General features: G+C 42.5%; 1 protein-coding gene across 3 annotated transcripts in view; it reads right to left on the bottom strand.

Moving 5' to 3' along the window:
* LOC118374644 (electrogenic sodium bicarbonate cotransporter 1-like) overlaps positions 1–14,221 on the bottom strand; it is a 165,089-nt gene that overhangs the window by 46,468 nt on the left and 104,400 nt on the right. For all 3 annotated transcript variants that reach the window (XM_052460801.1, XM_052460800.1, XM_052460802.1), the window contains exon 15: positions 3,706–3,867. In XM_052460801.1, the coding sequence (XP_052316761.1) occupies positions 3,706–3,867 (162 nt within the window). The remainder of the gene's footprint in view (positions 1–3,705; positions 3,868–14,221) is intronic.

The following is a 14,221-nucleotide window of genomic DNA, read 5'->3' as shown; positions in this document are numbered from 1 at the left end:
GACTATTGAGACCCTGCCCTATAAAACCTTCAGACTATTGAGACCCGGCCCTATAAAACCATCAGACTATTGAGACCCGGCCCTATAACACCTTCAGACTATTGAGATCCTGCCATGTCCTACCTTCAGACTATTTAGACCCTGTCCTGTCCTACCTTCACACTATTGAGACCCGGCCCTATAAAACCATCAGACTATTGAGACCCTGCCCTATAAAACCTTCAGACTATTTAGATCCTGCCCTGTCCTACCTTCAGACTATTGAGACCCTGTCCTGTCCTACCTTCACACTATTGAGACCCTGTCCTGTCCTACCTTCAGACTATTGAGACCCTGCCCTATAAAACCTTCAGACTATTGAGAACCTGCCCTATAAAACCTTCAGACTATTGAGACCCTGCCCTATAAAACCTTCAGACTATTGAGAACCTGCCCTGTCCTACCTTCAGACTATTGAGACCATGTCCTACCTTAAGACTATTGATATCCTGCCCTATAAAATCTTCACACTATTGAGACCCTGTCCTGTCCTACCTTCAGACTATTGAGACCCTGCCCTATAAAACCTTCAGACTATTGAGAACCTGCCCTATAAAACCTTCAGACTATTGAGACCCTGCCCTATAAAACCTTCAGACTATTGAGAACCTGCCCTGTCCTACCTTCAGACTATTGAGACCATGTCCCACCTTAAGACTATTGATATCCTGCCCTATAAAACCTTCAGACTATTGACATCCTGCCCTATAAAACCTTTAGACTATTGAGAACCTGCACTGTCCTACCTTCAGACTATTGAGACCCTGTCCTACCTTAAGACTATTGATATCCTGCCCTATAAAACCTTCAGACTATTGACATCATGTCCTATAAAACCTTCAGACTATTGAGATCCTGCCCTATAAAACTTTCAGACAATTGAGACCCTGCCCTATAAAACCTTCAGACTTTTGAGACCCTGCCCTGTCCTACCTTCAGACTATTGAGACCCTGCCCTATAAAACCTTCATACTATTGAGAACCTGCCCTATAAAACTTTCAGACTATTGAGACCCTTCCCTGTCCTACCTTCAGACTATTGAGATCATGCCCTGTCCTACATTCAGACTATTGAGACCCTGCCCTATAAAACCTTCAGACTATTGAGACCCTGCCCTATAAAACCTTCAGACTATTGAGACCCTGCCCTGTCCTACCTTCAGACTATTGAGATCCTGCCCTATAAAACCTTCAGACTATTGAGATCCTGCCCTGTCCTACATTCAGACTATTGACACCCTGCCCTATAAAACCTTCAGACTATTGAGACCCTGTCCTGTCCAACCTTCAGACTGTTGAGATCCTGCCCTGTCCTACCTTCAGACTATTGAGATCCTGCCCTGTCCTACCTTCAGACTTATTGAGACCCTGCCCTATAAAACCTTCAGACTATTGAGACCCTGCCCTGTAATACCTTCAGACTATTGAGACCCTGCCCTATAAAACCTTCAGACTATTGAGACCCTGTCCTGTCCTACCTTCAGACTATTGAGACCCTGCCCTATAAAACCTTCAGACTATTGAGACCCTGCCCTACTAAAAAAACCTTCAGACTATTGAGACCCTGCCCTGTCCTACCTTCAGACTATTGAGACCCTGCCCTATAAAACCTTCAGACTATTGAGACCCTGTCCTATAAAACCTTCAGACTATTTAGACCCTGCCCTATAACACCTTCAGACTATTGAGACCCTGTCCTACCTTAAGACTATTGAGACCCTGCCCTATAAAACCTTCAGACTATTGAGACCCTGTCCTGTCCAACCTTCAGACTGTTGAGATCCTGCCCTGTCCTACCTTCAGACTATTGAGATCCTGCCCTGTCCTACCTTCAGACTTATTGAGACCCTGCCCTATAAAACCTTCAGACTATTGATACCCTGTCCTGTCCTACCTTCAGACTATTGAGACCCTGCCCTATAAAACCTTCAGACTATTGAGACCCTGCCCTATAAAACCTTCAGACTATTGAGACCCTGTCCTGTCCTACCTTCAGACTATTGAGACCCTGCCCTATAAAACCTTCAGACTATTGAGACCCTGTCCTATAAAACCTTCAGACTATTGAGACCCTGTCCTATAATACCTTCAGACTATTGAGACCCTGCCCTATAAAACCTTCAGACTATTGAGACCCTGTCCTATAAAACCTTCAGAATATTTAGACCCTGCCCTATAACACCTTCAGACTATTGAGACCCTGTCCTACTTTAAGACTATTGAGTCCCTGCCCTATAACACCTTCAGACTATTGAGACCCTGCCCTATAAAACCATCAGACTATTGAGACCCTGCCCTATAAAACCTTCAGACTATTTAGACCCTGCCCTGTCCTACCTTCAGACTATTGAGATCCTGCCCTGTCCTACCTTCAGACTATTGAGACCCTGCCCTATAAAACCTTCAGACTATTTAGACCCTGCCCTATAACACCTTCAGACTATTGAGATCCTGACCTATAAAACCTTCAGACTTTTGAGACCCTGCCCTATAACACCTTCAGACTATTGAGACCCTGTCCTACCTTAAGACTATTGAGATCCTGCCCTATAAAATCTTCAGACTATTGAGACCCTGCCCTATAACACCTTCAGACTATTGAGACCCTGTCCTACCTTCAGATTATTAAGATCCTGCCCTATAAAACCTTCATACTATTGAGACCCCGTCCTGTCCTAACTTCAGACTATTGAGATCCTGCCCTGTCCTACCTTCAGACTATTGAGACCCTGCCCTATAAAACCTTCATACTATTGAGACCCTGTCCTGTCCTAACTTCAGACTATTGAGATCCTGTCCTGTCCTACCTTCAGACTATTGAGACCCTGTCCTGTCCTACCTTCAGACTATTGAGAACCTGCCCTGTCCTACCTTCAGACTATTGAGACCCTGTCCTATAAAACCTTCAGACTATTGAGAACCGGCCCTATAAAACCTTCAGACTATTGAGACCCTGCCCTATAAAACCTTCAGACTATTGAGATCCTGCCCTGTCCTACCTTCAGACTATTGAGACCCTGCCCTATAAAACCTTCGGACTATTGAGAACCTGCCCTATAAAACTTTCAGACTATTGAGACCCTGCCCTGTCCTACCTTCAGACTATTGAGATCCTGCCCTGTCCTAACTTCAGACTATTGAGACCCTGTCCTATAAAACCTTCAGACTATTGAGACCCTGCCCTATAAAACCTTCAGACTATTGAGAACCTGCCCTGTCCTACCTTCAGACTATTGATATCCTGCCCTATAAAACCTTCAGACTTTTGAGATCCTGCCCTGTCCTACCTTCAGACTATTGAGACTCTGCCCTGTCCTACCTTCAGACTATTGAGACCCTGTCCTACCTTAAGACTATTAAGACCCTGCCCTATAAAACCTTCAGACTATTGAGATTCTGCCCTGTCCTACCTTCAGACTATTGAGATTCTGCCCTGTCCTACCTTCAGACTATTGAGATCCTGCCCTGTCCTACCTTCAGACTATTGAGATCCTGCCCTGTCCTACCTTCAGACTATTGAGATCCTGCCCTGTCCTACCTTCAGACTATTGAGATCCTGCCCTGTCCTACCTTCAGACTATTGAGATCCTGCCCTGTCCTACCTTCAGACTATTGAGATCCTGCCCTGTCCTATCTTCAGACTATTGAGACCCTGCCCTGTCCAACCTTCAGCATGTGCTCCTTCCTGTTGACGATGACAGCGGTGATCTGCTGGTCCATGAAGAGTAGGATGGTGACCAGCAGGGCAGGCACCGCTGACACCACGTACACCCACCAAGGATTGCCTCCAAACGGGGGAACAAACCAGCCACGGTTGGGGCTCGTTGGCTGGAGGGGGAGGAACAGAGAGCAGGGCTTACAAAAACACACATAGACAAGCAAACAACACACATCGACAAGCAAACAACACACATCGACAAGCAAACAACACACATTGACAAGCAAACAACACACATAGACAAGCAAACAACACACATTGACAAGCAAACAACACACATAGACAAGCAAACAACACACATCGACAAGCAAACAACACACATCGACAAGCAAACAACACACATCGACAAGCAAACAACACACAGACAAGCAAACAACACACATCGACAAGCAAACAACACACATCGACAAGCAAACAACACACAGACAAGCAAACAACACACATCGACAAGCAAACAACACATCGACAAACAACACACTTAGACAAGCAAACAACACACATAGACAAGCAAACAACACACATTGAAAAGCAAACAACACACTTAGACAAGCAAACAACACACTTAGACAAGCAAACAACACACTTAGACAAGCAAACAACACACATTGAAAAGCAAACAACACACTTAGACAAGCAAACAACACACTTAGTCAAGCAAACAACACACTTAGACAAGCAAACAACACACTTAGACAAGCAAACAACACACTTAGACAAGCAAACAACACACTTAGACAAGCAAACAACACACTTAGACAAGCAAACAACACACATTGAAAAGCAAACAACACACTTAGACAAGCAAACAACACACATTGAAAAGCAAACAACACACTTAGACAAGCAAACAACACACTTAGACAAGCAAACAACACACATCGACAAGCAAACAACATACAAGTAATAACACACAGACAATAACACACATGGACAATAACACACATAGACAAGTAGAACACATAGACAAGTAGAACACATAGACAAGTAGAACACATAGACAAGTAGAACACATAGACAAGTAGAACACATAGACAAGTAGAACACATAGACAAGTAGAACACATAGACAATAACACACATCAACAAGCAATAACACATCAAATGTTATAACACACATAGACAAGTAGAACACATAGACAAGTAGAACACATAGACAAGTAGAACACATAGACAAGTAGAACACATAGACAAGTAGAACACATAGACAAGTAGAACACATAGACAATAACACACATCAACAAGCAATAACACATCAAATGTTATAACACACATAGACAAGTAGAACACATAGACAAGTAGAACACATAGACAAGTAGAACACATAGACAAGTAATACACATAGACAAGTAATACACATAGACAAGTAGAACACATAGACAAGTAGAACACATAGACAAGTAGAACACATAGACAAGTAGAACACATAGACAAGTGATACACATAGACAAGTAATACACATAGACAAGTAGAACACATAGACAAGTAGAACACATAGACAAGTAGAACACATAGACAAGTAGAACACATAGACAAGTAGAACACATAGACAAGTGAGACACATAGACAAGTGATACACATAGTCAAGTAATACACATAGACAAGTAGAACACATAGACAAGTAGAACACATAGACAAGTAGAACACATAGACAAGTAGAACACATAGACAAGTGATACACATAGACAAGTAATACACATAGACAAGTAGAACACATAGACAAGTAGAACACATAGACAAGTAGAACACATAGACAAGTAGAACACATAGACAAGTAGAACACATAGACAAGTGAGACACATAGACAAGTAGAACACATAGACAAGTAGAACACATAGACAAGTGAGACACATCAACAAGTAGAACACATAGACAAGTAGAACACATAGACAAGTAGAACACATAGACAAGTGAGACACATAGACAAGTAGAACACATAGACAAGTAGAACACATAGACAAGTAGAACACATAGACAAGTAGAACACATAGACAAGTAGAACACATAGACAAGTAATACACATAGACAAGTAATACACATAGACAAGTAGAACACATAGACAAGTAGAACACATAGACAAGTAGAACACATAGACAAGTAGAACACATAGACAAGTAATACACATAGACAAGTAATACACATAGACAAGTAGAACACATAGACAAGTAGAACACATAGACAAGTAGAACACATAGACAAGTAGAACACATAGACAAGTAGAACACATAGACAAGTAGAACACATAGACAAGTAGAACACATAGACAAGTAATACACATAGACAAGTAATACACATAGACAAGTAATACACATAGACAAGTGAGACACATCAACAAGTTATAAGTTATGAAAGTATTCAGACCCCAGGACTTTTTCAAGTCAAATCCAATTTGACTTACCGGGGGTACCGGTACAGAGTCAATGTGGAGGCTATATACAGGGGGTACTGGTACAGAGTCAATGTGGAGGCTATATACAGGGGGTACTGGTACAGAGTCAATGTGGAGGCTATATACAGGGGGTACCAGTACAGAGTCAATGTGGAGGCTATATACAGGGGGTACTGGTACAGAGTCAATGTGGAGGCTATATACAGGGGGTACTGGTACAGAGTCAATGTGGAGGCTATATACAGGGGGTACCGGTACAGAGTCAATGTGGAGGCTATATACAGGGGGTACCGGTACAGAGTCAATGTGGAGGCTATATACAGGGGGTACCGGTACAGAGTCATTGTGGAGGCTATATACAGGGGGTACCGGTACAGAGTCAATGTGGAGGCTATATACAGGGGGTACCGGTACAGAGTCAATGTGGAGGCTATATACAGGGGGTACCGGTACAGAGTCAATGTGGAGGCTATATACAGGGGGTACCGGTACAGAGTCAATGTGGAGGCTATATACAGGGAGTACTGGTACAGAGTCAATGTGGAGGCTATATACAGGGGGTACCGGTACAGAGTCAATGTGGAGGCTATATACAGGGGGTACCGGTACAGAGTCATTGTGGAGGCTATATACAGGGAGTACCGGTACAGAGTCAATGTGGAGGCTATATACAGGGGGTACCGGTACAGAGTCAATGTGGAGGCTATATACAGGGGGTACCGGTACAGAGTCAATGTGGAGGCTATATACAGGGGGTACCGGTACAGAGTCAATGTGGAGGCTATATACAGTGAGTACTGGTACAGAGTCAATGTGGAGGCTATATACAGGGGGTACTGGTACAGAGTCAATGTGGAGGCTATATACAGGGGGTACCGGTACAGAGTCAATGTGGAGGCTATATACAGGGGGTACCGGTACAGAGTCAATGTGGAGGCTATATACAGGGGGTACTGGTACAGAGTCAATGTGGAGGCTATATACAGGGGGTACCGGTACAGAGTCAGTGTGGAGGCTATATACAGGGGTACCGGTACAGAGTCAATGTGCGGGGCACAGGTTTGTTGAGGTAATTGAAGAAATGTGTACATGTAGGTAGAGTTAAAGTGACTATGCATAGCTAATCACCAGAGAGTAGCATCAGCGTAAAAGAGAGGGTGGGGGCACAATGCAAAGTCTGGGTAGCCATTTGATGAGCTGTTCAGAAGTCTTATGGCTTGGGGGTAGAAGCAGTTGGACCTAGACCTGGTGCTCCAGTACCACTTGCCATGCGGTAGCAGAGAACAGACTATGAATAAGGTGGCTGGAGTCTTTGATAATTTTTAGGGCCTTCCCCTGGCACCGCCTGGTATAGAGGTCCTGGATGGCAGGAAGCTTGGCCCCAGTGATGTACTGGGCCGTACGAACTACCCTCTGTAGTGCCTTGCGGTCGGAGGCCAAACAGTTGCCATACCAGGCAGTAATGCAACCAGTCAGGATGCTCTCAATGGTGCAGCTGTAGAACTTTTTGGGATCTCAGGACCCATGCCAAATCTTTTCAGTTTCTTGGGGGGAATAGGCTTTGTTGTGCCCTCTTCACGGCTGTCTGGTGTGTTTGGACCATGATAGTTTGTTTGTGATGCGGACACCACCTCTTTTTCTTGTAGTCCACAGACATCTCCTTTGTCTTGATCAGGTTGAAGAAGAGGTTGTTATCCTGGCACCACATGGCCAGGTCTCTGACCTCCTCCCTATAGTCTCATGCCTACCACTGTTGTGTCGTTGGCAAATTTAATGATGGAGTTGTGCCTGGCCATGCAGTCATGGGTGAACCGGGAGTACAGGAGGGGACTAAGCATGCACCACTGAGGGGCCCCCATGTTGAGAGTAAGAGAGGCAGATGTGTTGTTACCTTCCCTTACCACCTGGGGTGGCCTGTCAGGAAGTCCAAGGATCCAGTTGCGGAGACAGGCATTTAGTCCCAGTGTCCTTAGCTTAGTAATGAGCTTTGAGGGCACTATGGTGTTGAACGCTGAGCTGTAGTCAATGAATAGCATTCTCACGTAAGTGTTCCCTTTGTCCAGGTGAGAAAGGGCAGTGTGGAGTGCAATAGAGATTGCAACATCTGTGGATCTGTTGGGGAGGTATGCAAATTGGAGTGGGTCTCGGATTTCTGGGATAATGGTGTTGATGTGAGCCATGACCATTCTTTGAAAGTACTTCATGGCTACAGATGTGAGTGCTACAGGTCAGTAGTCATTTAGGCAGGTTACATCAGTGTTCTTGGGCACAGGGACTATGGTGGTCTGTTTGAAACATGTTTGTATTACTGACTCAGTCAGGGACAGGTTGAACATGTCAGTGAAGACAATTGCTAGTTGGTCAGTGCATGCTCAAAGTAGACATCCTGGTAATCCGTCTGGCCCCGTAGCCTTGTGAATGTTGACCTGTTTAAAACCTGTTAAGCCTACCCCCTACTTTTTCGAACATTCTGTTAAAAATCGCGCAACATTTCAGCGTCCTGCTACTCATGCCAGGAATATAGTATATGCATATGATTAGTATGTGTGGATAGAAAACACTCTGACGTTTCTACTGGTTAAATCACAGCTGTGACTATAACAGAACGTGTGTTTCATCGAAAAGCGGAAGAAAAACTGATCACCAAAATCTGGAAAAAATATCAATCCGCCACTTGCATGTATTGTCTATGGGAAACCAAATTACATGGGGCTGAGATTGCAAGTCCTACAGCTTCCACACGATGTCGCCAGTCTTGTCAATTGCCTGGGCTTTGTTTCTTGGTCAAACGAGTAAGAGAGAGCCCATTCCTTTCGGTCTCCGACAGGATGTTTAGGAGGAGAAATTTCCGAACATGATTTGAAGACGTGGAGCTATTCAATACACATCGCCCCGTGATCAATTTGATAGATTATTAAAGTTTACTAATACCTAAAGTTGGATTACAAAAGTATTTTGAAGTGTTTTGTGAAAGTTTATCGTCGACTTTTTTAATAAAAAAAAAATGACGTTGCGTTTTAAAACGCTGTTTTTTCCTGGATCACACAGTCTTCATAGATCGATATTTAGGGTATATATGGACCGATTTAATCGAAAAAAAGACACAATAGTGATGTTTATGGGACATCTAGGAGTGCCAACAAAGAAGCTCGTCGAAGGTAATGAATGTTTTATATTTTATTTCTGCGTTTTGTGTAGCGCCGGCTATGCTAATTATTTTGTTTACGTCCCCTTCAGGTATTTCGGGATGTTGCATGCTATCGGATAATAGCTTCTCATGCTTTCGCCGAAAAGCATTTTAAAAATCTGACTTGTTGGCTGGATTCACAACGAGTGTAGCTTTAATTCAGTACCCTGCATGTGTGTTTTAATGAACGTTTGAGTTTTAACGAGTGCTATTAGCATTTAGCGTAGAGCATTTGCATTTCCAGATGGCTAGATGGCAGGCCTGCGTGTCGGGTGCGCTTAAGGTATAGGGGGCAGCATTTTCACTTTTGGATAAATAGCGTGCCCAATTTCAACTTCCTGCTATTCATGCCAAGAATATAAGATTAGCATATTATTAGTAGATTTGGATAGAAAACACTCTGAAGTTTCTAAAACTGTTTGCATCATGTCTGTGAGTATAACAGAACTTATGTAGCAGGCAAAACCCCGAGGACTAACCGTTTTTTGAATGTCACCAGTCTTTGGAATTTGGTTGAGGTCATTCCTTTGTGTAATGAAGAAGTACGGCCATCTAGGAAATGGGTAACATTGTTAAGAGTTGCGCAAGACTTGAAAAGTAGCGTTAGTTTCCTCTCATCCTCTATTGAAAACCGATAGACCCGTCTTCAATTTGATCGATTATTAATGTTGAAAAATACCTGAAGTTGTATTACAAAAGTAGTATGAAATGTTTTGGCAAAGTTTACAGGCAACTTTTAAGATATTTTGTAGTGATGTTGTGAAATTTGGAAGCTGTTTTGGATATATATGGACGGAATTAATAGAACAAAAGGACCATTTGTGATGTTTATGGGACATATTGGAGTGCCAACAAAAGAAGCTCGTCAAAGGTAAGGCATGTTTTATATTTTATTTCTGCGTTTTGTGTAGCGCCTGCAGGGTTAAAATATGCTACTCTCTTTGTTTACTGTTGTGCTATCATCAGATAATAGATTCTTATGCTTTCGCCGAAAAGCCTTTTAAGAATTTGACATGTTGGCTGGATTCACAACGAGTGTAGCTTTAATTTAGTATCTTACATGTGTGATTTATTAATGAAAGTTTGATTTTTAAATCATTTTATTTGAATTTGCCGCGCTGTATTTTCCCTGGCTTTTAGCCAAGTATACCATTTTTTAAAAACCTTTATTTAACTAGACAAGTCAGTTAAAACTTGTTGGGGATAGGGGGCAGTATTTTCACTTTGGATGAATTGCGTGCCCATAATGAACTGCATCCTACTCTGTCCTAGATTGCTTATATATGCATATTATTGTTACTATTGGATAGAAAACACTCTGACGTTTCTAAAACTGTTTGAATTATGTCTGTGAGTATAACAGAACTCATAGGGCAGGCAATCTTCTAAACAGGAAGTGAAATTCTGAAAGCGGGTCTAATTTTAAGTCATCGCCTCTTCACTTCCAAATAAGATAAGGATCTGTTAATACTTCCTACGCCTTCCACTAGATGTCCTAATTCAGTAGAACGTGGAATGGAGCCTCTGGTGAGTCACTGTCCTGGCAGAATGCAATTTCCCTGCTGCGCATTTGATATCACCATTGTTCCATTTGGCTGCAGATGAAAACGCATGCTCCGGTTGGAACGTTATTGGATATATATGAAAATAACATCCTGAAGATTGATTCTCTACTTAGTTTGACCAGTTTATTCGACCTGGAATATACAGTGCCTTTCGAAAGTATTCGGACCCCTTGAACTTTGCGACCTTTTGACACATTTCAGGCTTCAAACATAAAGATATAAAACTGTATTTTTTTGTGAAGAATCAACAACAAGTGGGACACAATCATGAAGTGGAACGACATTTATTGGATATTTCAAACTTTTTTAACAAATAAAAAACAGAAAAATTGGGCGTGCAAAATTATTCAGCCCCTTTACTTTCAGTGCAGCAAACTCTCCAGAAGTTCAGTGAGGATCTCTGAATGATCCAATGTTGACCTAAATGACTAATGATGATAAATACAATCAAACACTTCAGCGAGCAGGCCTTTCTAATCGACCTGGCCGGGGTATCCTGGAAGGATATTGATCTCATCCCGTCAGTAGAGGATGCCTGGTTATTTTTTTTGTATGCCTTCCTCACCATCTTAAATAAGCATGCCCCATTCAAGAAATGTAGAACCAGGAAAAGATATAGCCCTTGGTTCTCTCCAGACCTGACTGCCCTTAACCAACACAAAAACAACCTATGGCGTTCTGCATAAGCATCGAACAGCCCCCGTGATATGCAACTTTTCAGGGAAGCTAGAAACCAATATACACAGGCAGTTAGAAAAGCCAAGGCGAGCTTTTTCAAGCAGGAATTTGCTTCCTGCAACACAAACTCAAAAAATGTTCTGGGACACTGTAAAGTCCATGGAGAATAAGAACACCTGCTCCCAGCGGCCCACTGCACTGAAGATAGGTAATACTGTCACCACCGATAAACAACGATAATCGAGAATTTCAATAAGAATTTCTCTACAGCTGGCCATGCCGTCTTCCTGTTTACCCCAACCCCGGCCTACAGCTCCTCACCCCCCGCAGCTACTTGCCCAAGCCTCCCCCATTTCTCCTTCACCCAAATCCAGAAAGCAGGTTCTGAAAGAGCTGCAAAATCTGGACCCGTACAAATCAGCTGAGCTAGACAATCTGGACCCTCTCTTTCTAAAACTATCTGCCACAGTTGTTGCAACCCCTATTACCAGTCTGTTCAACCTCTTTTTCGTATAGTCCGAGATCCCTAAAGATTGGAAAGCTGCCGCGGCCTCCTCTTCAAAGGGGGGGGCCACTCTAGACCCAAACTGTTATAGACCTATATCCATCCTGCACTGCCTCTCTAAAGACTTCGAAAGCCTAGTTATTAACAGATCACTGACCATTTCGAATCCCACCGTACCTTCTCTGCTGTTTCCGAGCTTGTCACGGGTGCACCTCAACCACGCTCAAGGTACTAAATGATATCATAACCGTCATCGATAAAGTACTGTGCAGCCATCTTCATTGACCTGGCCAAGGCTTTTGACTCTGTCAATCACCACATTCTTATCGGTAGTCAGCAGCCTTTCATTCTCAAATGACTGCAACGTCTGATTCACCAAATACTTCTCAGATTGAGTTTAGTGTGTCAAATCAGAGGGCCTGTTGTCTCGACCTCTGGCAGTCTCTATGGGGGTACCACAGGGTTCAATTCTAGGGCCGACTCTTTTCTCTGTATATATCAACGATGTCGTTCTTGCTGCGTTCTTGCTGCGGGTGATTCCATGATCCACCTCTACGCAGACGACACCATTCTGTATACATCTGGCCCTTCTTTGGACACGGTTAACTTCTTGGCACACCCATCCCTTTAGCGGGATCATTTTCGTCAACAACCATTTTGTAGAGCGCCAAACTCAAATGAAATTACTAAAAATATTTTATTTTCATGAAATCACAAGTGCAATATAGCAAAACACAGCTTAGCTTGTTGTTAATCTACCTGGCATGTCAGATTTCAAAAAAGCTTTACAGCAAAAGCTACAAGTGTTTATGTTAGGAAATCTCTCTCAGCAGACAAAACATTCCAAACATCTAGCAGCAAAGTAGATTGGTCACGAAATTCAGAAAAGCAATCAAATTAATCGCTTACCTTTGATGATCTTCGGGTGTTCGCACTCACGAGACTCCCACTTACACAATGTTCCTTTTGTTCCATAAAGATAATTTTTATATCCAAAATACCTCCATTTGGTTGATACGTTTTGTCCAGAAATCCACAGGCTCGTGCAGGTCATGACGGGCAGATGAAAATTCCAAATTGTATCCGTAAAGTTCGTAAAAATGTTTTTTATAATCAATCCTAAGGTTGTTTTTACAATAAATAATCAATAATATTTCAACCGGACCGTAGCTTTTTCAATAGGAGAGAGAGAGAAAATGTCTGCTCCAAGCTGTTGCGCATGCAAAACTCTGCTGGCACCCAGCCATCCACTGACACGAAGTGATTGTTCTCGCTCATTTTTAAGAATAAAAGCCTGAAACTATGTCTAAAGACTGTTCACACCATGTGGAAGCCATAGGGGAAGGAATCTGGTTGATATCCTTTTAAATGGAGGGAAGGCATGCAATGGAACAGGGAGATTCGTTTCTCTTAATTACTTCATGGGTGGATTTTCCTCAGGTTTTCGCCTGCAATATCAGTTCTGTTATACGCACAGACAATATTTTGACAGTTTTGGAAACTTTAGAGTGTTTTCTATCCTAATCTGACAATTATATGCATATTCTAGATTCTGGGCCTGAGAAATAGGCAGTTTCATTTGGGTACGTTTTTCATCCAAACATCAAAATACTTCCCCTTACACTCAACAGGTTAACTTCTTATGGGTAGGTGGGATGATAGCGTCCCACCTGGCCAACATGTGGTGAAGTTGCAGAGCGCAAAATTCAAATTACTGTACTATAAATATTTAATATTATATAATATATAAATATTTAACTTTCATAAAATCACAAGTGTAATACATCAAAATAAAGCTTAACTTCTTGTTAATCCAGCCGTGTTGTCAGATTTCAAAAAGGCTTTACGGCGAAAGCACACCATGTGATTATCTGAGGACGATTATCTATTGTGTTATCGACTGTACACTTGTTTATTCCATGTGTAACTCTGTGTTGTTTGTGTCGAACTGCTTTGCTTTATCTTGGCCATGTTGCAGTTATAAATGAGAACGTATTATCAATTAACCTACCTGGTTAAATTAATGGTGAAATAAAATAGAACGGTTGGAAGGTTAACATTCTCCCCCAGTTTGAGGTCCTGAGCGCTCTGGAGCAGGTTTTCGTCAAGGATCTCTCTGTACTTTGCTCCTTTCATCTTTCCCA

This window comes from Oncorhynchus keta, chromosome 14, assembly GCF_023373465.1.
Source record: "Oncorhynchus keta strain PuntledgeMale-10-30-2019 chromosome 14, Oket_V2, whole genome shotgun sequence".
NCBI classification, from domain to species: domain Eukaryota; kingdom Metazoa; phylum Chordata; class Actinopteri; order Salmoniformes; family Salmonidae; genus Oncorhynchus; species Oncorhynchus keta.
This window is presented reverse-complemented; position numbering and strand designations above follow the sequence as displayed.